This window comes from Primulina tabacum, chromosome 12 (genome assembly GCF_025594145.1).
Source record: "Primulina tabacum isolate GXHZ01 chromosome 12, ASM2559414v2, whole genome shotgun sequence".
NCBI classification, from domain to species: domain Eukaryota; kingdom Viridiplantae; phylum Streptophyta; class Magnoliopsida; order Lamiales; family Gesneriaceae; genus Primulina; species Primulina tabacum.
The window spans coordinates 19,879,629-19,906,572 of NC_134561.1; the positions used below are offsets into that span (position 1 = coordinate 19,879,629).

Here is a 26,944-nt window from a genome sequence, read left to right on the forward strand (position 1 = left end):
CCAATATTACCTCCCCCATATACCAAGTGAAATTTTCTCTCAGCCAATATATTTCAAAGATTATTCGTTGCTTCTAAAAACACTTCATTTTTTCCCGGACTCGATCCACAAAATACACAAATTTTTTTCAATGTTTGTGCAGAGGATCCAGCCATATTTTTACTTTCATTTTGATCTGCGAAAAAAGAGGGAAAGAAGAGAGATTTTATCGGGATAATATGTTATCATGAAAAACTATGGGTCACAGCTATAAGCTGAATAAATAGTAAAAACAATAATGAAACACATGCATATAAACAGTAGTGTGATTGAGGCTCACAATTTTCCTCTGGTTTTACGTCCAGAAACGGCTTCAACGCCTTCTATGAGTTGAGGATAAGCTTCTTATCCAATTTTTTTTATAAATTGGCAAACAGGGTCTTTTTTAGTCGGGTTCCCAAGACTATGACGCTCATCTTTGAATTGTTTCCATAAACTGAGAAGTTCAATGTGTCCACTTGAATGCGTCTCAAGAGTCAATAAGATGTTATCTAAAGACTCTTCACTCAGCCCATTCTTAATGAAACTAATTTTATCTTCTCTGTTATTGGAAACACATCCCAAAGATCTACATCGTTTGTCACAAGTCCATCTTGCACACTTATGACAAACCCCTAACCTTTTGGCCCTTCGTTTTTTCGCATAAGTACTTTTTCCTAATCCAGGCAAATACCGAATGAGCAATGATTGTGAAACTTCTCCTTCTAATCGGACCTTGGCTTCTATTACAAGACGAATATCTTCTGGAATTCTTTTTGCATTAGCAATCTCAATCTTTCACACGTACCTGCATAAATTTTTCTTAGAACATTTTGAAAAACAGAGGGAAAATATTTAAAAATTTTTTAGAGAATTTCATCCATTTTGAAAATAAAATAAATTATTAAATTTTTTTATTTTTGTATCAGCAATTGTGGGAAACTGATTTAACCGACTATGAGAGTCAACAAGTACTGTTATCCGCCATTTAATGAGGAAAATAAAAAGATTAAGGAAACCTCAAATAAAAACAAACAAAATTAAATGCAACACAAAAAAAATCAAGGATCAGAAAGGGAAATAAACTGTTCTTGAAAGATTCATTTTCTAAAAATGGTTTAAGCCTTTGTCCATTTACTTTAAAAACATCACCATTTTTAGGATTTTCAATATCCATAGCTCCATAAGGGTACACATGCTTTACAACTTATGGGCCTGTCCATCTTGATCGTAATTTTCCCGGGAATATGCGAAGTCGAGAATTATAAATAAAAACTTTTTTACCAATCTCAAAAGATTTTCTAAGAATTGTTTTATCATGAAATGGTTTGATTTTCGCTTTAAAAATCCTTGAATTCTCATACGCTTCATTTCTGAGTTCATCAAGTTCATTAAGTTGCAATTTGCGCAATTTGTTTCAAACATCCATGCTTGAATTAAAAGTTTTGATCGCCCAATAAGCTTTATGTTACAATTCCACAGGCAAATGACAATGTTTTCCGTAAACCAACCTACAGGGAGACATATTCAATGATGTTTTAAAACCTTTTCGATATGGCCAAAGTGCATCATTAAGTCGCAGAAACCAATCTTTTCTATTTGGGTTAACAGTTTTTTCCGAAAGTTGTTTTATCTCCCTATTAGCTAATTCAACTTGTCCATTTGTTTGAGTATGATAAGGAGTATTTACTTTGTGAGTAATACCATAATTTTTTATTAATGATGCAAATAGTTTATTAACAAAGTGAGTTCTCCCCTCACTTATCATGGCTCGAGGAATTCCAAATCTACTAAAAATATTTTCTTTCAAAAATTTGATGACGATTTTATGATCATTTGTTCGACATTGAATTGACTATATCCATTTGGAAACATAATCAACTGCAACTAAAATAAACAAGTATCCAAACGACGGTAGAAAAGGTCCCATAAAATCAATTCCCCAAGTCCCAACAGTCAAAGATTTCAATTTCAATGATAGGATTCAAAGGCATCATGTTTCTTTTTTAAATCGCACCCAATTTTTGACAATTTTCACAGATCTTGCAGATTTCGTGGGTGTCTTTAAACAAAGTGGGCCAATAAAATTTACATTGCAAGATTTTTGCAGCCGTTTTCTTTGAAGAAAAATGTCCTCTGCATGCTTCTGAATGAAAAAATTTAATGACATTAATCACCTCATTGTCGGGTATGCAACGTTGAAAAATTTGATCTGGACAATACTTGAACAGATACGGATAATCCCAATAAAAGTTTTTTACCTAATTCAAAAAATTTTCTTTTATCTTGGGAACTCCATTGCGGTGGCATTTTTCCTGTCACAAGAAAATTTACTATGTTAGCAAAACAAGGTGTAGTAGTAACTGAAAATTGATGTTCATCAGGAAATTATCGTTAATTGGTATCATTTCACAAAATGATCCTGTTACTAGTCTGGATAAATGATCGGCTACGACATTCTCGGTTCCTTTTTTATCTTTGATCACAATGTCAAATTCTAGGAGCAACAAAATCCATCGTATCAGTCGTGGCTTTGCATCCTCTTTGGTCAACAAATATCTAATAGCAGAATGATCAGTAAACACAATAGTCGTTGATCCAATCAAATAAGAACGAAATTTATCTAATGCAAATATTACAGCAAGTAGTTCTTTTTCAGTTGTGGAGTAATTCATTTGAGCATTGTTTAAAGTTCTATTTGCATAATATATCACATAAGGCTTACCATTTCTTCTTTGACCCAATACTGTGCCGACTGCATAATCACTCGCGTCGCACAATATTTCAAATGGTAAAGAACAATCAGGAGGTTGCATGATAGGAGCTGATGTTAAACGTCGAATAATTTTATCAAAAGAATTTTGACATTTTTGAGTCCACTCAAATGCCGTGTCTTTTGTTAAGAGGTTACAAATGGATTTAGAGATTGAACTAAAGTCCTTTATAAACCTAGTATAAAATCCAGCATGTCCCAAAAATGAGCGAATTTCTTTAATGGTTTTTGGAGGGGGTAAATTGGCAATAACATCAACTTTGGCTTTATCAACTTCAATTCTATGAGATTACACAACATGTCCCAAAACAATCTCAGAAGTAATCATGTAATGACATTTTTTCCAATTTAAAATAAGACATTTTTCCTCGCATTTTTTTAAAACTTTTTCCAAATTTTCAAGACAATTATCAAATGTATTACCAAAAACAGTTAAATCATCAATGAAAATCTCCAAACAATTTTCAACAATGTCGGTAAAAATGCTTAGCATACATCATTGAAATGTTGCTGGGGAATTGCATAATCCAAATGGCATCCTTCTGAATGAAAATGTTCCAAAAGGACATGTGAATGTAGTTTTATCTTGATCTTCAAGTGCAATGGAAATTTGATAATAGCCTGAATATCCATCAAGAAAACAGTATTAGGGATGACCTGCTACTCTTTCTAAAATTTGATCCAAAAATGATAATGGAAAATGATCTTTTCTAGTGGCGTCATTTAATTTTCTATAATCAATACACATCCGCCAACTAGATGGGACTCGACTTGTTAACAATTCACCTTTTTCATTTTGTATCACTGTGATGCCAGAATTTTTTGGAACTACATGTGTGGGGCTTACCCACTAACTATCATAAACATGGTAGATAATCCCAACATCGAGTAGTTTGAGAACTTCAGTTTTCACAACATCTTTCATGTGTGGATGTAATCTCCTTTGTGGTTGTTGAGATGTTTTAGCATTTTCTTCTAAATGAATTTTGTGAGTGCAAATTAGTGGATTAATGCCCTTGAGATCTTTTAGTGTCCAACCAATTGCATTTTTATGTCTTTTAAGCATATCAACTAATTTACATTCTTGATCACTTGCTAGTTTGGAAGAAATTACCACCAGATATGTTTCATCTTCACCAAGAAATGTATACTTCAATTCTTCTGGCAAGGGTTTTAACTCCAATATGGGTGGTTTGTCTTTGTTCTCATATTTTGCCTCAAATTATTTCTCTGATCCTGATAACGAGTGATACCTGATAAGATCATCAAGATCAATTTTAAAATTTTTTGTAACAGTTTCAATTGAAAAAATATCTTATTGGTCACGAGTACTCTCTTCTTGAATGTTTTCTTCCACAAGAGTTTCAATAAGATTTTCATCTTCACTTTCATCTCTTTTGTCATGTGGTTGCTTACAAAGAATAAAAACATTAAGCTCCAATGTCATGTTACCAAATGACAATTTCATTATTCAATCCCTGCAATTTATAAGAGCATTAGAAGTTGCTAAAAATGGACGACTAAAAATGGACGACCCAAAATTACAGGAATTGCACTACAAGCTTCGATAGGTTATGTATCTAAAACTATGAAATCGACAGGATATACAAAGTTATCAACTTGGGCCAACACATCTTCTACCAAACCTCTTGGAACTTTAACAGATCTATCGGCAAGTAGAAGTGTTACCGAAGTATGTTTTAACTCGCCTAGATTGAGTTCTTGATAAACTGAATATGGAAGTAAATTCACATTAGCTCCAAGATAAAGCAAGGCTTTTTTAATCTTTCGTTCTCCAATAATACATGAAATAGTCGGACAACCAGGGTCTTTGTATTTCAAAGTATTATTATTTTGAATGATTGCAATTACTTGTTCGGCTAAAAATGCTTTCTTTTTCACATTCAATTTTCTTTTCACAGTGCACAAGTCTTTCAAAAATTCGGCATATGATGGTACCTGCTTTATTGCATCTATTAAAGGAATATTAACTTTTACTTGTTTAAAAATATCATATATATCAGAATTCAAGTTTGATTTTCTGTATTTTTCAATGCATGAGGGAATGATGGTGACATTGTCTGTTGATCCTCCTCTTCGCAAGTTATGGGTTCCACTTCCTTACCCTTTGAAGTTGATTTATCATCATCTTCACAAGGTTCAAGAATGGATTTTTCCACAACCTTACCACTGCGAAGGGTAATAACAGATTTTACTTGATCCATTGGTTGAATTTCAGAAGTTCCAGTTTGTGAATGATGATCCTTGGGATTAGGTTGTGGTTGTGAAGTAAATTTAACTTTTTCATGAACATTAAGTGCAGCTAAAAATTTAGCAAGAGTATCTTTCAAATCTGTCATGGTTTGAGCAGTTTGAGTATTGATAGATTCTTGCTTTGCAATGAACGAATTCAATATATCTTCCAAGTTCCTTTTAGGTGGAGGAACATAAGGTGCATAATTTTGAATATTTTGTTGATTTTGGAAATGTTGTTGTGAAAATTGTGCAGTATTATCATTCCTCCAACTAAAATTTGGATGATTTCGCCAACCTGGATTGTAATTTTGAGAAAATGGTTCAAAATTTGGCCTTTTGAAATTGTTTAAAATATTGGCTTGTTCATGGAGACATTTTTTAAAAGAGGGCAAAGTGGGACAATCTTTTGTAGAATGATCACTTGTATCACAGATGTGACACGCAATTTCTTCAAGAGATTTTAATTGACCATTCTTTTTCAATTCAAGTGCCTCAACTTTTCTTGCCAAAGAGGTAAATCTATCTTGGAGATCATGTTAATCTTTAAAGGGGTACATAGTCTCCCAATTTTGAGCATTTTCAGCTAATGAATCGAGATACTCAATTGCCTCGTTTAGATCTTTATCTTCAAATGTTCCATTACACATAAATTCAATCATTTGTCTATTTTTAGGTGTTAAGCTTTAATAAAACCGAGAAACAACTCTCCAAATTTCAATACCATGATGTGCACAAAGATTAAGCAATTCTTTGTATCTATCCCAACATTGAAAAAAAGTTTCTCCTTGTTTTTTAGTGAAAGTTCTTATTTGACTTTTGAAAGAATTTGTTCTATGAGATGGGAAAAACTTTTTCAAAAGTTGTTGTTGCAATTCATCCCAAGTTCGAATGGATCCCGATCTAAGATTTTGTAGCTAAGTTTTAGCTTTATCTTTTAAAGAAAAGGAAAAAGCTTAAGTCGAATGGTGATCATGCTACAATTTAGATCATTATATGTGTTGCACACATCTTCAAACTCTCGTAAATGCATGTATGGATTTTCAGAATCCAAGCCATGAAAGTTGGGTGAAAGTTGGATACTACCAGGCTTAAAATCGAAAAGAGATGCATCAGGGAGAAAAAATAGACATGAAGGTGCACTAGTAAGTGTAGGATTCATGTGATATCTAAGTGTTATTCGTCTATCACGATCATGTTGAGATTGAATTTCAACTTCATTTTCTTGGATGGGTTCTTCCGCCATGTTTTGTAAAAATAAAAGGTTATTTCGAATGAGTCGACCACTAAGTGTACGTGACCAAATGCTCATGCAAATGCAAAAAAAAAAAAAAGAATAAAAACACACAAAAACAATAAAAATTCAAATAAAGAAAAATAAAATATAAATAAAATTAAATAAACTTGAAATTAAATTATAACTCCCCGGCAACGGCGCCAAAAACTTGATGCGACTTTGATTGTTGCACTCCCAAGAGCAGGTTGTCCACAAGTAGTATAATTCGGTGAGTCCGAATATTGTATCCACAGGGAAGCTAAAGTAATTAAAAGTCCACTACAATGTCTTTTTGTTTTTGTTTTTGTTTTTTTCGTTTAATTGTTTGAATCTTTAATTGGTAATTTTTAATTGTTCAAATTTTAATTTATGTAGTTGAGATTAAAGGATCCACTTGTTATTTTAATAAGTTAACATTAATGAACATTATTGAAATTCACTTAATAAAATGGTTCGAATATATTAAATAATCATATTTATATTATGTTATATATTATTATCTTATAAATTTATATACAAAAACTTATAAATGTTGTCCAGTATTTATTGTGCTATATATATATTTGTAAACACTAAATCAAGGTTCCCACTTTAAATGGTTGGTAAAACTAAACTGACATTTAAATGGTACTAAGAAATATTATATTATAATATATTCATATATAATAAATCAATGAAACCACTTTAAATGGTTGGTAATACAAAACTAACATTTAAATGGTACCAAAAAATTAATATTATGATATGTTCATATATAATAAATCAAGGCATCCACTTTAAATGGTTGGTAATACCAAACTAACATTTAAATGGTTCCAAGAATTTAGTGTAACATATAGCAACAATAAATCAAAACTCCCACTTAAAAGTAGGGTATAATAATGCTTAAAGAAATAAATATAACATAAACAATAAATAATGATTAAATAATATAAAATATAGATTCTTACCTTTTAATAACCTTATTATCATGCCAAGAGTTTCACCTTTTCATCTCAACTTTGGGAAGTTAGCTAATCATTATTCAAATGTAAAACTTTGAATATGAAATTAACTTACTAATTATATTTAAATGAAGAAATAAAAGAAAAACAAAGAGATGAATATTATGAACTCAAAAGTTTGTTCATAAAATGAGGGATATCTCAATTCATTACAATGCACCCCTATTTATAGCAAAATTTGGGGAGACAACCACAAATAAAATATTATTTTTTTACACATAAGTCTTAATTGGTGTTCCAAGAAATTATATTTTAATACACATCACTTTTGAAAATCTTCACATCCGAATTTTCTTCTCCACATAAAACAAAACATGTAGATAATTGAGTTGTTTGAATTGTGGGAAATTTTTTTAACCATTTGACCAAGTAATTTGAGTGATATGGTCAAAATACTAGAGCATAGTAAAACTATCACTTCTTTGGTGACTTTATTTGTTGCTTAATTTGATCCCACTTGTGAGAAATTTTTTATCTCATACTTGCCACCAATATTGTAGATATTAACATCAACTTTCTACAGGTCCAAGAATCATCTTAATCCCATTTTGCAACTCCAAGATTATTCTTGTTTTATCGAACCTGTAAAAATAGTAAAAACTTATAATTACACAACAAATTATATTTTATACAGTTTTATAATATTTAAACATTTAATAAAACAAAAAAATATAAATTTATATTATAAAACATTTAATTAATATACACTTTTTTATCTTTATCACTCACGGTTCTTCGACAGGGAAGACACTGCACTTCATCCACACATGGGGAACTCGGCAAGTAATTATCTTTGCATTCCATAGTTTATGCCGAGTTATGTGCTTCGACGTGTCCTGCACGTAGGATAAACGACGATGCCACCTAAATGAAGGGTACATGAAAGAGAGTCATCTACGGGCAAGGCCCCAGCAGTCGAAGGTGAAGGCAGTGCGCCATGACCTATAGATGATTTTGCTCAGCTGCTCCAACAACAAGCGAAAGTTCATGGGGAGCAGATACATCAATTACTTGAAATGCAGCGGACAACACATGAGCAGGAACAAGTTCAAGCCATACTACCTAGACAGTGGCATGTTCAAACAGATGTGTATGATCGCTTTTGACGTCTGAATCCTCTGAATTTATGGGAAGCACCGATCCGGCAGTAGCAAAAGAATGGATTAAGTCATTGGAGTCAATCTTCTCCTACCTCCATATGAAAGATGCTGACAAAGTAATTTGTGTCATCTTTTTATTAACGAAACATGCAAGAATATTGTGGGAGAGTGCAAAAGTGGCAATACCTCAATTTGAAAACATTTAAATCTACGTTTTACAACAAATATTTTAGCAAAGATGTACGTGCCAAGAAAGCCAGTGATTTCCTCAATTTGAAATAAGGAACAATGTCAATGACTGAATATATACAACAATTTGAGGCTGGAGTCTAATATGTACAATATATTTCACAAGATGACACAAGTAAGGGCGAACACTTCATGCGGGGAGTTCGCTCAGAAATTAAAAGAGATGTATGAATGTCGAAAGTTGCTACATACGGGGAGATAGTGGAAAGAGCACTTATGACAGAACAGGATGAACAAGACATTGACAGAGAAAAGCAACATCGAAGGCAGCAGTACTTTCAAAAGAGCCAAGGAACAGAACAAGGCAAAAAGACTTATATTAGAGGTACTCGACCAGAGGAACCCCATGGCAAGGGTCCCCCTCCACGTATGGAACAAGACAGACCACCTTGTCCTAAATGTGGCAAACCCCATGGTGGTGAATATATGCAAGGTACCAATGCTTGTTATCATTGCAAAAAGCCAGGGCATCTCGCCAAAAATAGTCCAGGGCGTTTTGAGAAAGTACAGGGACGCCTTTTCTCGTTGACTAAAGAGGAAGTGGATGCGGATACATAAATGATAACTAGTTTGTTCTTGATTTCTGGTATCACTGCTATTGTTTTACTAGATTCAGGAGCCGCCAATTCCTTTATTTTGGAATCGTTTGTAAGGAAACTGGGCATTACAGCAAGTACAACAAAGACACAACTCTCCATAGCTTTACCTTCAGGGCAAGAATTACAGATAGATCAGATTGTTCGAGGGTGTCCAATATATTTCCAAGGCCATCAGATGTATGCTAATTTGACAGTTCTGAAAATGACCGATTTTGATGTGATACTGGGAAGGGATTGGCTCTCGAAGTATAGAGTTATTATTGACTGTGGCCTGAAAATGAACAAGTTTGAGGCAATAGGAGCTGAATCATTCATATTAGCAAGTGCAGGTATATCGATACCTCTTCTCATAATTTCTTCTATGAAGGCTTGTAAATTACTAAAGAAGAGCTGTAAAGGATACTTAGCATCTGTTTTAACTATTGATCCACCTATTTGTTAATTAAGAGATACATATATTGTTTGTGAATTTCTAGAAGTATTTCTCGATAATATGACAGGGTTACACCCAGACATAGATATCAAATTTGTGATTGATGTTGTGGCAGGAACTCATCTGATCTCAAAAGCTTCTTATCGATTAGCTCCTACAAAAATGAAAGAATTGAAAGAACAATTACATGAGTTACTTGACAAAGGGTTTATTAGACCGAGCTTTTCACCATGGGGTGCACCTGTTTTATTTGTGAAGAATAAAGACGATATCCTTCGTCTATGTATTGATTATCTGGAGTTGAACAAGGTGACAATCAAAAACAAATATCCTCTCCCCAGAATTGATGATTTGTTTCATCACTTACAAGGAGCCGCCATCTTTTCGAAGATTGATTTACGATCACGCTATCATCAAATAAAAGTAAAGTTAGATGATATTTCAAAGATTGCCTTCCGAACAAGTTATGGGTATTATAAATTTCTTGTAATGCCATTTGGACTAACGAATGCACCAGCTGCTTTTATGGATTTAATGAACAGAATTTTCAAGCCATGTTTAGACAAGTCCATGATTGTATTTATAGATGATATTCTCATTTACTCACGAACTATAGAGGAGCATCGAGAACATTTGAGATTAGTTTTGCAAACTTTGAAGGATAAACATTTATATGCCAAATAGAAAAAATGAGAATTTTGGCATGAAAAAGTAGCATTCTTAGGCCATATCATCTCAAAAGAGGGCATATGTGTGGATCCAAGCAAGATTGAAGCTGTTAATAACTAGCTACGACCAACTACTGTTACCGAGGTACGTAGTTTTCTTGGGTTAGCTGGTTATTACCGTCGTTTTATAGCGGGATTTTCCAAGATAGCATTGCCTTTGACCGTGTTAACGCGAAAGAATGTGAAATTTGTATGGAATGAAGCTTGTTATCGCAGTTTCCAAGAGTTAATGACAAAATTGACATCAACACCGATCCTTGCTTTTCCAGAAGGACCAGGAGGTTTTGTGGTATACAGTGATTGTAATGCCCGAATTTTGAAAAAAATGTGGCAGTAGTTTTGATGGTTCTTGGCTTTACGTTATGGTATGAATGGTAATGAATGTTATAGAATGGAATAGATAATGGAGGGGTAGAATCAAAGGTGGAATTTGAGCTAAATAGGTCATGGAATGGCAGAAACGGTATGAAAAATGTGGCAGTAGTTGTGGTTTTTAGCATAATGTTTTGTATATTGATCCGATTGAGGTTAGGCCTCTTTTATTAGAAAGATAAGACATAAGGCTATAACTTTCAAGTTTTGAGTTTTGTTCAAATCATTAGGGAAAATGAGCCAAAAGCGCCCTGAAGTGTGTCGTGCGTATCGTCGTTCCTAAAATGACACATGTTGGGAGATTGAGCATAACTTTTTACTCAGACCTTCAAATGACATGAGACCAATTGGTGATGAAAGCCAAGACATAGGGCTACTACTTTCCTGTTTACCAGTTTTTCTAATTCGGAAGGGAAGAGGCGTTTCAGAAGCGATCTTTACAGTAGCTGTGCGCAGAGCGGCGCCCGATCGCTAAGAAACGACCGCCCGAGCGCCACTGCTTCTGAATTTTTGAGTTGTGGGCAGTAAGTTCAGCGCTAGGGCGGTAATATGTGACCGCCCAAGCGCCCAGGAAGTTAAAAAGCGTGTTTTGAGGTTTGGGAAGGCATAAAATCGAATGGGATCATCTTTTTGTTCATTTTCCTTCTCCTTCTTTTCTCTCGATTGGTTTAGAGCTAGGGTTCTTCATTCTCCTTCAATCCAATTTCTTCCAAGACATTAATCTTTGATTGAAGCCTTAATATTTGCTTGGAGATTAGAAGTTCTTCTCCTCAAGATTTTATAATAAAGGTAAGAAAGCTTATTTACTTGGTTTAGTGATTGAAGGGAAAACAATGTGTTGTTTAGTTTGAGTGTTGAGGTAAAGTTGTTAATATAATGATTGATTGTATTATTGTTGTATGTATTGATATTTTGAAAAGAAATGGAATTGAAGGTAAGGGCAAAGTAAAGGAGCTAACTCTTTAGCACGCATGTCATGTCTTTGATAAAATGATTCAATAAATGTTTTTATGGCATATTACGGTTAAGAAATTTACGGATCTTGATTCGAAGCAGTATTTAATTAATTATAAATTTTGAACAGAAACTACTTTGTTTTGATAGAAGATCAAAGTTCTTGAGTTATAATAGAATTCAAAGGTTCAAGAATTCTCACCTACACATTTCGATCTTCTTTTGGTAATATTTGAAAGGTATGTTACGGTCGATAACATACGAGGTAAAAGTATCATTTTTATTTTAAATTGAAAACTCTATGGATCGATGAACTATTGGTGATTTGATTATGATTGTTGTATTGAGATGAGTTGATTATGATATCGAAATGATGATATTGATTTGCATCATTACATTGCATATTGAGCAACTTTTTGATTCAGATTTGATATGGCGGAGGTCGTCTTGATTTATTTATTTGTTGGACGTATGGGGCTATAGTTGAGTTGGGATAGTGTATGCGGAGGTCGCTGCTATGGTCTGAACACTCTCTATAGGCGCACCATAGTCCTGGGATTGTAGAACACAGCACCCCACCCCGAGCGGATGAGTCGGTGGATGTTGTTGGGTGATTCTATTCCCTTGGGTACCATATGACAAGATGATTCACTTGATCTTGAGATTTATTGATAGCCCACAGCTTCTGATCATGCATTGCATTATATTGCATCTTTATGAATTTTATATGAAATATTTGAAATGTTAATTCTCATATGTTATTGATTGTATCATACTGGGTTTATACTCACCGGCACGTCGGCTACCTCTTGTTTTCATGTGCTTGACGGTAGGTGAGGCGATGTTTGGGATGCCAGAGTCCAGCTCCAGGCGAGGAGATACGAGTTAGAGTGGGATTCTCGGGTCTTAGGAGCTATGTGATGATGTTTGGATTTCTTTGGTTCACTACTTTTTGTTGGCATGTTGAAAATTATATTTCAAACATTTGAGACCATTAAATTATTTTGACGATGTTTATGTGAATTTGTGAACCACAAATTTTGTATTTACTAAATCATTTGGTTTGTTACAATTATAATTATTAGTATTAGATATCAGACCCGGGGCCCCACATTAAGTGGTATCAGAGCGTAAGATATTTGGGAACAGGGTAGATCGAGTCAGTTTGAATTGCTTGATCATGTGATATATTTGTTAGCATTTTCATTGTGCAATGATGTGAAATACATGATTTAAATTGAGATATTATATTGTTGAGTTTTATTCGAAATTTTTGAGATTGTTGAGTCTCAAGAGCCAGAGATGATTGATACAAGATTGAGATGATTATGATATTGTGATTTTATATGTGTTTGATCTATTTTATATCAGACATGGCTACTCGAGGTAGAGGTCGTGGTAGACCTAGACAGGACATACCAATGGCACAAGATCAGGGCAGTGCTACTCATACTCAGATGGATATAACTCCGACTCCAATGGAGATACTGTTAGCCAGATTTCAGTCTTTGCACCCACCAATGTTGAAGGGTACCGAGAATGCATTAGAGTGTGAGAACTGGTTGGAGAATATGGATCAATTATTTGAATCTCTTGAGTATCCAGATGATCGTAAAATCAAATTAGTTGTTCATCAGTTATTGGATGTTGCTAAGAGTTGGTGGATAATGACCAAGAAAGCTTTAGAGGGTCGATGTACGATTGTTATCTGGGATATTTTTAAATCTGAAATTTACCAGCGTTTCTTTCCTACCTCTTATAGGAAAGATAGGGGAGCCGAGTTTGCAAATTTAAAGCAGGGAAATCTAAATATTGAGGACTATGTTGCAAAGTTCTCTAATTTACTGAGATTTGCTTCTCATGTAGCATCCGATGAAGAAGCTAAGGCCGATCATTTCATAAATGGTCTTAATCCTGATATATTTACCCTGGTTAATACTGGAAGGCCTAACACTTTTGCTGAGGCTCTTGATCGAGCCAAGGGAGCTGAAAATGGAATCATTAGGCAGAGAGGTTCTCAGTATTTGCAACGACCCCAACAACCACAGTTCCGACAGCAGTTCAGACAGGGTAATAGTGGCAACATAAGAGAGCAGTTTAGGGCTAGAGGGAAGCAATTTAATAGGCATGGCAGTAATTTTTTGAATTCTAGTGGATTGAGACAGTCTGGTTCAGTTTAGAGCACTGGTTATTCAGGCACAACTTGTGGTCAGTGTGGTTGTAGACATTATACCGATCAGTGTAGAGGAATATCGGGAGCTTGCCACTTGTGTAACCAGGTGGGACACTATGCTCGAGTGTGTCATAATCGTGGCAGTGAAATATCTCAGAGTGGGAGATCATCGAGACAGACACCTCACCAGAATCGTCAGACCCCACAGTTCATTCTTATCAGCAATCAAACCGGTCAGATCAGAACAAACATTGTGGTGGCCACAAGGTAGGACAACCACCTAGACAGCAGGCTCGAGTTTTTGCACTCACTGAGGATGAGGCACATAATGCTCCAGATAATGTTATTGCAGGTAATTGTTTTCTTTCAAGTTATCCTGCTTATTTTTTGATGGATATGGGTGCATCACATACTTTCATATCTGAGAACTTTGTCACATTGCATTCGTTGCATTCTATACCATTATCATCTACCTTATATATTTCTACTCCACTGGGCAAAGTGATGAGGTCAGCTGAAATGTTAAGTGGTTGTGAATTTCGTTATGAGGATAATGTCATTGAGCTTGATTGTATTATATTGAAGATGTCTGATTTTGACTGCATAGTTGGTATTGACATGTTGACAAGATACAGGGCTACTGTAGATTGTTTTCAGAAAATTGTTAAGTTTAGGCCTGATATGACAGATCACTGGACATTCTATGGTAAAGGTTCTCGAGCTAGGATTCCTTTGATATCTGTTTTGTCCATGACTCGTTTGTTGCAGAAAGGAGCCGAATGTTTCTTTGTTTATGCAATTGATATTTCAAGGTCAGTACCTAAATTGGAAGATATTCCAATTGTCAGTGAATTTTCAGATGTATTTCCAGATGAAATTCCAGGATTTCCTCAAGTCCGAGAGATTGAGTCCAACATTGAGTTGATGCCAGGTACACAACCTATTTCTAGAGCTCCTTATAGGATGGCACCAATTGAACTAAAGGAACTAAAGGAACAACTTGAGGATCTTTTGGCTAAAGGATATATAAGACCAAGTGTTTCACCTTGGGGTGCCTAGTTTTATATGTGAAGAAGAAAGACGGGTCTATGAGGCTTTGTGTCGATTATAGACAGTTGAATAAAACCACAGTAAAGAATAAGTATCCTTTGCCAAGGATTGTTGATCTCTTTGACCAGTTGCAGGGTTCTTCAGTATATTCTAAGATTGATTTAAGATCCGGATATCATCAGTTAAGAGTGAGAGAGACAGATGTGCCTAAGACTGCTTTTCGTACCAGGTATGGGCATTTTGAATTTTTGGTTATGCCTTTTGGGTTGTCCAATGCACCTGCGGTATTTATGGATTTGATGAACCGTGTGTTTCAAAGGTATATAGATCAATTTGTTGTGATCTTCATTGATGATATTCTTATTTATTCAAAATCTGAAATTGAGCATGCCGAGCACTTGAGAGCTGTTTTGCAAATTTTGAGAACTGAAAAGTTGTATGCTAAATTATCGAAATGAGAGTTTTGGTTGGATAGAATGGTTTTCCTTTGACATGTGATTTCAAGTGCTGGTATATCAGTTGATCTGAGTAAAGTTGAGGCAGTCATCAATTGGTCTAGACCGACATCAGTTCCTGAGGTACGTAGTTTTATGGGTTTGGCAGGCTATTATCGCAGATTTATTGAAGGATTCTCACAGATTGCGAGGCCAATTACCCATCTGACACAAAAGAATGTACCATTTATTTGGTCGCAAGCATGTGAGGCTAGTTTTGTTGAACTTAAGCAGAGATTGACTAGTGCTCCAGTTCTGACTATTCCATCAGGTGTAGGAGGATTTACAGTGCACAATGATGCTTCACATCAAGGACTGGGTTGTGTATTAATGAAGCATGGTCGTGTGGTTGCCTATGCTTCATGACAGTTGAAGCCACATGAGTCTAGATACCCAGTGCATGACTTGAAACTAGCAGCAGTGGTTTTTGCCTTAAAGATTTGGCGTCACTACTTGTATGGGGAGAAATTTGAGATATTCACTGATCATAAGAGTTTGAAATATATCTTTTCACAAGCAGAGTTGAACATGAGACAGAGGCGTTGGTTAGATTTGTTGAAAGACTATGATTCCGAAATAAAATATTTTCCAGGCAAGTCAAAAGCAGCAGCTGAAGCTTTGAGCAGAAAAGTATGTAATATGTCTTTGATCACTAGCAGTGTATCTGATCTAGTGGAAGAATGTTGTATTTTTGGTTTGGATTTTGTGGTAGATACTCAACCTGTAAGAGTATTTATTATTCAGGCAGAGCCAGAGTTGTTTGTAAAGATTAAAGAGGCTCAAATGTTACATTAAAGCATTCATAAATCAGTTGAACTCGTCAGATCAGGACATCGATCAGAATTTCAGGTCAATAATGAGGGTATTTTGTTTGTTAATGATCGTAATGTAGTTCCTAATATTTCAGAGTTGAGGATACAAATTTTGCGTGATGCTCATTGCAGTAACTTCAGTGTACACCATGGAAGTAAAAAGATGTACAATGATTTGAAGAAACAATTTTGGTGGAAAAGAATGAAATCAGACATAGCAGAATTTGTATCTCGTTGTTTGAATTGTTTGAGAGTCCAGCCCAAACGAAACCCCAAAGCCCAACCCATTTAGGAATAAGTTAAATAAAAAAAAATGAAATGAAAATCCTGAATCTTCTTCTCTCTCCATCGACCGAACACTGTATACTTCTTCTTTTTCAATTTCAAATCTTCTTTCGTCGATTGTGGCCACACCGGTGATCAAAAAATTAAAGTAAATATATATTCGGAATCCTCTCGACGAGAGATATCCATTGATACCACTCTTGCTAGGTGAAATCGTGATTTCCGAAAACCCAACGAAAAACGCCGCCGGCTTCGCCGTTGAAATCGTCGTATTCCGCCGCTCAAAACTAAAAATTGATTGAGGGGTTTTGTTCCTTATGTCGTAATCTTCATTTTGATAGCACTTTTGCAAATTTTCGAGAACAACCCGTCGGCTCCGTTTTTCTGCGTAATCCAGGTCATCTTCTCCGGCGAGTTTGCCGCCTGTTGCCGGTGAGCTTCGGTGTAGGCTTGATTTTAGCCACTGTTGTTCGGATTACAAGCTACCTCGGTGCGAATTGTTGCCCACGTAAATTTAATTCAATTTTGACTCAAATAATGTATCATTATTGATTAATTATTGGGTTATTGTTGTTGGTTCCAGAATTGTGCAAGTTGTAGGTATAGTGTGGTTAACCTAGAATTTATCGCAGTCGCTTAAATATTAGTTTAGCGTCATTTAAAGCTAAAAAGAATATTTTGCGACGATAAAATAGAAATAATTGATTTTAGGTATTTTAGTCGAATATTGAGAATTTAGAAATTTAAAATGCCTAAATTGTTGAAATTGGATTTTTAGTGAATTTAAATGGTTCTGGAATTTTTATATGATGATAAGACCATTTAAATTAATATTCAGGTGATTTGTCTGAGTTGGCATTTACCGGACTTTCTTGAGGATTTAAGATATTTTGTGGTAAATTAAAGTCAGTTGAGGTACGCATGAACTGTTTTATTATGACGTCTATATGATTTGAAATGACGTTAAGTACTTTGTAATGAGTTGTGGCATGCCTTATGTGTTTCTGTGAATACGTGATTGCATTCACGCATTTATTTGAGTTGATACTATTGTGGCATAGCATTTCGAGCCTTGACTCCTTTTATTGCTATTGATATTGATCTATCGAGTTGTTGCTTCATCGATGGAGTGGGTGGGTAGGATTAGCACTCCTGGTGACTTGCATGAGGGCTGAGCGGGTCGCTCCCGTACCCTCGATGCTACGTGCATGGATGAGCGGCGGTATGATATTACGTTGCTGCAGTCCTGGCACGGGTGGCCACTATTCTTGTTGCTGATGCGTTTCATTTGGACTCCGCTTTGGTATCCATTATTTTGTTGTTACCGACACGCATTGCATTGCATTTCATTGCATTTTACTTGATTTTATTTCATGTCAGTTATATTTGTCGTAATATTACTGGTTCATCGTACTGGGGCCCGACCCCTCGTTTCTTTTTATGCTGTGGTTGTTTTTGATGCCATAGCAGGTTATCCAGGAGGATTTGACGCGTCTGGTGGAGCGTCAGGTAGTGGTGCCCAATCGTCGAGTCATGGTTGAGAGTTCCCAGATATATATATACTATATTATGGAGTTATACATTTATCGGGGAAATGCCCCGTGAAGCTGTACTGTTATTTTTACGATGTTTTGTATTGATAGTTGTGTGATCGAGCCTTGCCGGCTCTATATGTGTTTAGTCCTAGCCAGTGCGACTATAGGGTTGTGAATTGATGTTATGACTTTATTTCGAGTATATAAATGTTGTTTGTGTGGTTTGGAAATTTTTGGGATGTCCTACTTACAGGAAAGTCATGTCGAAATTTCTATTGGCCCGAAAGGAAAATTTTTAATCGCTTTCGCTGTTTACATTAATAAATCCTGGTTGTTTTGTCATTAAAGATTAATCAGGAGCACGGGCCCCCACAGTTGGTATCAGAGCGTAACTGGGATATGCTCGAATTAGAGTCTAGGGCACTTGAGTCTAGACACAAATAACATGATTGTGCATGTGGTTGACTATTTGCTCTTATTTGAATTATTTGGTTTGATTTGCTTGAATCTACATGCGTTAGAATGACTAGCTGATTAGGCATGGTATGCAGTTTCGAAATTGCCTATAACTTTCTTTTACCTGTTATCTGCCTGTGGATTTAATCCTCGTGTCTTGCAGAATGGCACCTGGAGGAAGAGGTAGAAAAGGAAAAGAAATAGCGAAAGAATCCGAGGCGCAAAATGTTCGAGGACTTGCAGATATCATTAGAGATAGACGTGGTCGACCTCGAGGACAAGTCGCTCAAAATATTGAAGAAGAAGTGAACCAAGAACCCTCTCGACCTGAAAGACCTGGAGCTAGACATGTAGAGATTGAGCAAGAAGTGGAACAGCTGACACAGAAAGTTGGAGGAATGAAGTTAATAATTTCTCAGTTTCAAGAATTACGTCCTCCAAAATTCTTTGGCAACAAGAGCGGAGAAAAAGCAGCAGGCTGGCTGAAAAGTATAAATCATCTATTTAATTTGTTGGAGTATTCCCAAGATATTAAATTGAAGCTTGCCATCTACCAACTTAAAGACCGAGCACAACTCTGGTGGGAAGCCACAGAGGAAGCAATGAAGGACTCTGGTGAAATTATTACTTGGGATGCTTTTCGTGCCCACTTTACCCAAGAATATGCACCACCATCATATTATGCTGCTAAAGAAGAAGAGTTCAATCAGTTGGTGCAGGGCAACAAATCAGTGGTGGAATATGCTTCACAGTTTTCTGCTCTTTTGCCCTATGTTCCACATGTTGCCAGGAATGATCAAGCTAAACTATCACGTTTTCTGCACGGGTTGCAGCCGACTGTTCATACTTTGGTAATGACTGGATCGCCTAATATGTATATTCAAGCAGTGGAAAAGGCGAAGAAAATTGAAGCAAGTTTGCTCAGAGGAGACCCTCAACCAGGTCCATCATCTGTTTCTCAGGGATCTGGAAGTAGTATTTCAATGCCAGTGGATTTACCTCCATATCAGCCTGTACAGTCATATCAACAACCCAAACAGCAGAGGTACAAATTAAAAGGAAAGCTATTCAAGAAGAAGTCTCAATCCAGCTCTTCCAGTTCAGGCAGTGCACGAGGGAGAGGTTCTGTTGGGTCGTCTAGCACTGTGCATTGTGATCGATGTGGTGGTCGACATTTTAGTTCCCGATGTGTAGGAGTTCAGGGGACTTGTCATAATTGTGGTCAAGTTAGACATTACGCCAGGGTATGTCCTAATGCAGGGAGACAACAGTTCCAGCCACAACAGCTTGGTCAAGTTCCCTGTGGACCAGTCTTTAGACCATATGCTCCTACCCAATCATTTCAGCAGTCGAGTTACCCACCTCCCAGAGGTCCTATTCCGCAGCCATTTCCAGGGCCACATCAAGCCCAAGTCCATGCTTTGACTCAGGACCAGGCTCAGGATGCACCAGGAGGAGTGATTGCAGGTATTTGTTATGTTTTTGACTATCCTGCACGCATGTTCATAGACACAGGAGCATCTCATTCATTTTTATCTTCTGTATTTGTTGATGAGCATGAGATTGCTACTATTCCTTTGTTGGATACTGTGTCAGTTGCTACTCCTTCCGGTGTATATTTGATGTCCCGTGAGATAGTTTTGAACTGTGTGATTAGATTTGAGGGTAATATTATGATAACAAATCAAATCAAATTAGCCATGACTGATTTTGACTGTATTCTGGGTATGGATGTGTTGACGAATTATCGAGCCACCGTGGATTGTTTCCATGGAGTTGTCAGATTTAGACCATATTATGGCAGCAAATGGAATTTTTATGGTTATGATTCACAGTCTCGAATTCCATTAGTATCTGCAATGGAAATGTTCAGGTTGTTGTCAATCGGCAATGAAGGATTTTTGATATATGCTCTTGATGCAACACGGGAAGAACGATTGAAAGTTTCAGACATTCCAGTTGTCAAGGATTTTCCAGATGTATTTCCTGATGAGATTCCAGGCTTTCCGCCTCAAAGGGAAATAGATCTTAGCATTGAATTAATGCCAGGGACAAATCCTATTTCTAGAGCACCATATCGTTTAGCTCCAACAGAGTTGAAAGAACTCAAGGAACAGCTACAGGATTTACTGGAGAAAGGCTATATCAGACCCAGTATGTCGCCCTGGGGAGCTCCAGTATTGTTTGTAAAGAAGAAAGACGGAACGATGAGAATGTGCGTCGATTATCGGCAGTTAAACCGTGCTACTGTGAAGAATAAGTATCCTTTGCCGCGTATTGACGAATTGTTTGATCAGTTGCAGGGTAGTTCTATGTATTCCAAGATTGATCTTCGTTCCGGATACCATCAGCTTAGAGTCCGAGAGGAAGATGTTCCTAAGACAGCATTTCGGACACGTTATGGACACTATGAATTCCTAGTCGTGCCGTTTGGTTTGACTAATGCTCCAGCGGTTTTTATGGATTTAATGAATCTTGTGTTCCGGGAATTCATAGATAAATTTGTTATCGTCTTTATTGATGACATCTTGATTTATTCCAGATCAAAGAAACAACACGAAGAACATTTGAAATTAGTTCTCCAAACACTCAGAGAAGCGCAATTGTATGCCAAATTTTCTAAGTGTGAGTTTTGGATGGACAGAGTTTTATTTTTAGGCCATGTTATATCTGCACAAGGAGTATCTGTTGATCCTAGTAAAGTTGAAGTTGTTATCAATTGGCCTAAACCAACCAATGTGTCTGAGATTCGAAGCTTTTTGGGATTAGCTGGGTATTACAGGCGTTTTTTCATTGAGGGATTTTCTAGAATAGCTAGGCCTATGACCCAGTTGACACAGTAAGATCGATGTTTTGTATGGACTGCAGAATGTGAGTCTAGTTTTCGGACTTTGAAAGAAAAATTGACCACATCACCAGTGCTAGCTTTGCCTTCAGGCTCAGGTGGATTTGTTGTCTGTACAGATGCTTCCCTAAATGGACTGGGTTGTGTTTTGATGCAAAATGGACGAGTGATTGCGTATGCATCTCGTCAGTTGAAGCCACATGAGACTCGATATCCAGTTCATGATTTGGAGTTAGCTGCCATTGTGTTTGCATTGAAGATATGACGTCACTATCTGTATGGAGAACAGTTTGTGATTTATTCTGATCACAAGAGTCTGAAGTATCTTTTCACACAGTCCGACTTGAATATGAGACAGCATCGATGGTTGGAATTACTTAAGGGCTTTGATTGTGAGATTCAGTACCAACCAGGGCGAATGAATCAAGTTGCAGATGCTTTGAGCAGAAAGGTTCAGCCTAAAATGTTGGCATCTTTGACTATTTCAAAGGTTCATGAGCATTTGGGTACTTCAGGATGGACTTATCAGTCTAAGGGCGACTACTTTATAGTTTCATCTATACAAGTTGAACCACAGATTGTTTCTAAAATCAAAGCAGCACAGAGAACTGATCCACATGTTCATAGATTGAAAGAATTGACTCAGACAGGTCAATCAGACAAGTTCAGTGTTGCTTCTGATGGATGTCTACGCTATAATGGTAGACTTGTGGTTCCAAATTTGATAGACTTAAAAGAGGCTATACTTCGAGAAGCTCATTGTAGTCGACACATTGTTCATCCTGGAATCAGAAAGATGTATCATATCTTGAAATCCTATTACTGGTGGGAAAGTATGAAGAAAGAGATTTCTGACTTTGTGGCTGGATGTTTGACGTGCCAACAGGTTAAAGCTGAGAGAATGAGACCTGGTGGTATCTTACATAGTCTTGAAGTGCCACAGTGGAATTGGGAGCACATTGCTATGGATTTTTTGACACACCTACCTCGTTCTAATCGTGGTTGTGATGCGATTTGGGTGATTGTTGATAGTTTGTCTAAATCAGCCCATTTTAATCCTTATGATCGTACTTGTACTTATAAGAAAATGGCAAAAATGTACATCGATCATGTGGTGAGATTGCATGGTGTGCCTGTAACCATAGTATCAGATCGTGATCCCAGGTTTGCTTCGAAGTTTTGGGGTAGTTTGCAATCAGCATTGGGTTCAAAGTTGGCGATGAGTACTGCATATCACCCACAGACAGATGGTCAGTCTGAGAGGACCATTCAGACACTCGAGGACATGTTGCGAGCAGTCGTGATGGATTTCAGGGGTGGTTGGCAGGAATCATTGTCACTTGTTGAGTTCTCTTACAATAACAGCTTCCAAGCAACCATCGGAATGGCACCATTTGAAGCCTTGTACGGTAGAAAATGTAGATCTCCGATATTCTGGGAAGATGTAGGAGAAAGACAGATGTCAATGCCAGAATTTATACAAGAAAAATGAAAGAGAAGGTTGAAATGATTAGAAAAAGAATGAAAGCAGCACAGGATCGTCAAGCCAACTATGCTAATAAAAGGCGTAAGCCTTTAGAATTTCAGGTTGGCGATCAGGTTTTCTTGAAAGTATCACCGTTTCGTGGTACTATGAGATTTGGGCGCAAAGGGAAGCTAGCTCCGCGTTATATTGGTCCATATGCGATTGTTGAGAGGATTGGCACTTTGGCTTATCGTTTGGACTTACCACAGAGTTTGTCTGCGATACATGATGTGTTTCATGTATCTATGTTACGAAAGTACGAGCCGGATCCTTCTCATGTCTTGAGGACTGATGAGGTGGAGTTGGATAGTTCCCTTAGCTATGATGAGCATCCAGTGCAAATTCTTGATCGTAAAGAAAAGCAACTTAGGAATAAGACGATTCCACTGGTTATGGTGCAATGGAGTAGACATGGGAGAGAAGAAGCTACATGGGAATTAGAGGCTAAGATGCGTCAGGATTGGCCTCATTTGTTTGAAAATTTAATAAATTATTCCATGTATTCTGATTTCCCAATGTACTATCAGTGGTAAATGTTTGTAAACCACTTTTGTATAAATTGTGTATACTAGATTTCGAGGACAAAATCTTTTATTAGTAGGGGAGAATGTGAGAGTCCAGCCCAAACGAAACCCCAAAGCCCAGCCCATTTAGAAATAAGTTAAATAAAAAAAATGAAATGAAAATCCTGAATCTTCTTCTCTCTCCATCGACCGAACACTGTATACTTCTTCTTTTTCAATTTCAAATCTTCTTTCGTCGATTGTGGCCACACCGGCGATAAAAAAATTAAAGTAAATATATATTCGGAATCCTCTCAACGAGAGCTATCCACTGATACCACTCTTGCTAGGTGAAATCGTGATTTCCGAAAACCCGACGAAAAACGCCGCCGGCTTCGCCGTTGAAATCGTCGTATTCCGCCGCTCAAAACTAAAAATTGATTGAGGGGTTTTGTTCCTTATGTCGTAAGCTTACTTTTGGTACCACTTTTGCAAATTTTCGAGAACAACCCGTCGGCTTCGTTTTTCTGCGTAATCCAGGTCATCTTCTCCGGCGAGTTTGCCGCCTGTTGCCGGTGAGCTTCGGTGTAGGCTTGATTTTAGCCACTGTTGTTCGGATTACAAGCTATCTCGGTGCGAATTGTTGCCCACGTGAATTTAAATCAATTTCGACTCAAATAATGTATCATTATTGATTAATTATTGGGTTATTGTTGTTGGTTCCAGAATTGTGCAAGTTGGAGGTATAGTATGGTGAACCTAGAATTTATCGCAGTCGCTTAAATATTAGTTTAGCGTCATTTAAAGCTAAAAAGAATATTTTGCGACTATAAAATAGAAATAATTGATTTTAGGTATTTTAGTCGAATATTGAGAATTTAGAAATTTAAAATGCCTAAATTGTTGAAATTGGATTTTTAGTGAATTTAAATGGTTCTGGAATTTTTAGATGATGATAAGACCATTTAAATTAATATTCAAGTGATTTGTCTAAGTTGGCATTTACCGGAATTTCTTGAGGATTTAGGATATTTTGTGGTAAATTAAAGTCAGTTGTGGTACGCATGAACTGTTTTATTATGACGTCTATATGATGTGAAATGACGTTAAGTACTTTGTAATGAGTTGTGGCGTGCCTTATGTGTTTCTGTGAATACGTGATTGCATTCACGCATTTATTTGAGTTGATACTATTGTGGCATAGTATTTTGAGCCTTGAATCCTTTGATTGCTATTGATATTGATCTATCGAGTTGTTGCGTCATCGATGGAGTGGGTGAGTAGGATTAGCACTCCTGGTGACTTGCATGAGGGCTAAACGGGTCGCTCCCGTACCCTCGATGCTTCGTGCATGGATGAGCGGCGGCATGATATTACGTTGCTGCAGTCCTGGCACGGGTGGCCACTATTCTTGTTGCTGATGCGTTTCATTTGGACTCCGCTTTGGTATCCATTATTTTGTTGTTACCGACACGCATTGCATTGCATTTCATTGCATTTTACTTGATTTTATTTCATGTCAGTTATATTTGTCGTAATATTACTGGTTTGTCGTACTGGGGCCCGACCACTCGTTTCTTTTTATGCTGTGGTTGTTTTTGATGCCATAGCAGGTTATCCAGGAGGATTTGACGCGTCTGGTGGAGCGTCAGGTAGTGGTGCCCAATCGTCGAGTCATGGTTGAGAGTTCCCAGATATATATATACTATATTATGGAGTTATACATTTACCGGGGAGATGCCCCGTGTAGCTGTACTGTTATTTTTACGATGTTTTGTATTGATAGTTGTGTGATCGAGCCTTGCCGGCTCTATATGTGTTTAGTCCTGGCCAGTGCGGCTGTAGGGTTGTGAATTGATGTTATGACTTTATTTCGAGTATATAAATGTTGTTTGTGTGGTTTGGAAATTTTTGGGATGTCCTACTTACGGGAAAGTCATGTCGAAATTTCTATTGGCCCAAAAGAAAAATTTTTAATCGATTTCGCTGTTTACATTAATAAATCCTGGTTGTTTTTTCATTAAAGATTAATCAGGAGCACGGGCCCCCACAAATTGTCAACAAGTGAAAGCAGAAAGAAAGCGACCAGGAGGTCTTTTGCATAGCCTTAAGGTACCAGAATGGAAGTGGGACCATATCACTGAAAGGGATTGATTTTATGGTGCCCAAATTCGCAACGGAAGCAACAAAATTTTCGAAAATGACATTTTCTAACATAAAATTTTCGAGCACCTCATGTACTAGTGTGTAACATATACAAAACACAAAATATGACATTCATACTGTGTTTAGAAAATATACCTATCAATCTCAAAGATTGATTGTTGGCTCCAACTAAGGTGTAAACACCTTAGCTCTTGAATGGCAAGACAATCTACAAGCTTCACCTTTCTTTTGGACTCCTTTCTTCAAATAAGGTCCACCACTAACAAGATAGATCCACTCTAATTTTGCACTAGAAAAATTAGTGTATTTTTCTTTGAGAAGTGTGTGCAATCTTCAACAATTGAAGAAGCAAAATTGGGAGAATTAGCATGAAAATTTCGGCCATATGGTCTAAGGGAGAGAAGAGAGAGTTTTCTTGGTTGTGGAAAAAGTTGTTGTGTTGTCCCAAAAGCATGCCATGCCTTGGACATGGAAAAAGTTGTCTCCCAACTCTTCACCTCCCCATGCACATTCTATTTGGGCTTGTAACAATTACAAGGCTCATGGACTCTAATTTAATTGTCTAAAACAAATTTGAGACCAATTAAACCTTACTTGATTTTACTAAAGCTACTAGTTTAATAATTATTTCTAATTGGGCTCTACAAAGCCCAATGTTGTTTAATTAATCCAACACTTGAATTAATTTAATTATTTGGACTCTACTAGGTCCACTAGTGTATAATTAATTCAATACTTGAATTAATTTAATTTAGTCCATAATAATGTATATGAAAATCACAATTTTCAAATACATTACTCGTTTGGCCAACTTTTAATTTAGGAACTATAAACTCCTTTATAAGCCGTTCAACACATTGAACTATTTTACTTCTCAACGAGATCTAAAAAGTTAGCACTTGTGTGACCCTCAATGGTTCATTGATACAACTAGCCGTGGGTTCACATCTCCATGTGGTTCGGACTAAACATGTCCTTATATGAGCATACCCCAATTGCTCCATTCTTACTTATCAACTCCTTGATAACAAGAACGTCAGAACTCAAGTCTGATAGTACCCAACCAATCATGTTAAACGCCTAGCAGCATCGCTTACATGATTCCCTAGGTATCAAATGATAGTGCCTGCAAGAACCATTCAATTATGGTTAGCGTATAGTACGGTCCCTTCAACTCATATATCCCGACCGATTCAACAACCATTGGTATATCGAGAGTTGTCAATGAATCGATACTATGTGTCATGTTGTAGTTGCATCTATGGTGTAATCTATGAAACCCCTTTCATAATTACCACCATAATCTTATCAGAGATTTCACACTACATACACATAGGATAT

The 26,944-nt window shown here is 36.7% G+C and overlaps 1 protein-coding gene and 1 pseudogene across 1 annotated transcript; one reads left to right on the plus strand and one right to left on the minus strand.

Moving 5' to 3' along the window:
• Positions 1–234: 234 nt before the first annotated feature.
• LOC142520246 (uncharacterized) lies at positions 235–8,128 on the minus strand (annotated as a pseudogene).
• A 10,600-nt stretch (positions 8,129–18,728) lies between these two features.
• LOC142520247 (uncharacterized) lies at positions 18,729–21,407 on the plus strand. Its single transcript, XM_075623251.1, has 4 exons — positions 18,729–20,031; positions 20,161–20,565; positions 20,659–20,878; positions 21,107–21,407. The coding sequence occupies exons 1-4, from the start codon at positions 18,729–18,731 to the stop codon at positions 21,405–21,407; spliced, it is 2,229 nt and encodes a 742-aa protein (XP_075479366.1).
• The last annotated feature ends 5,537 nt before the right edge of the window (positions 21,408–26,944 follow it).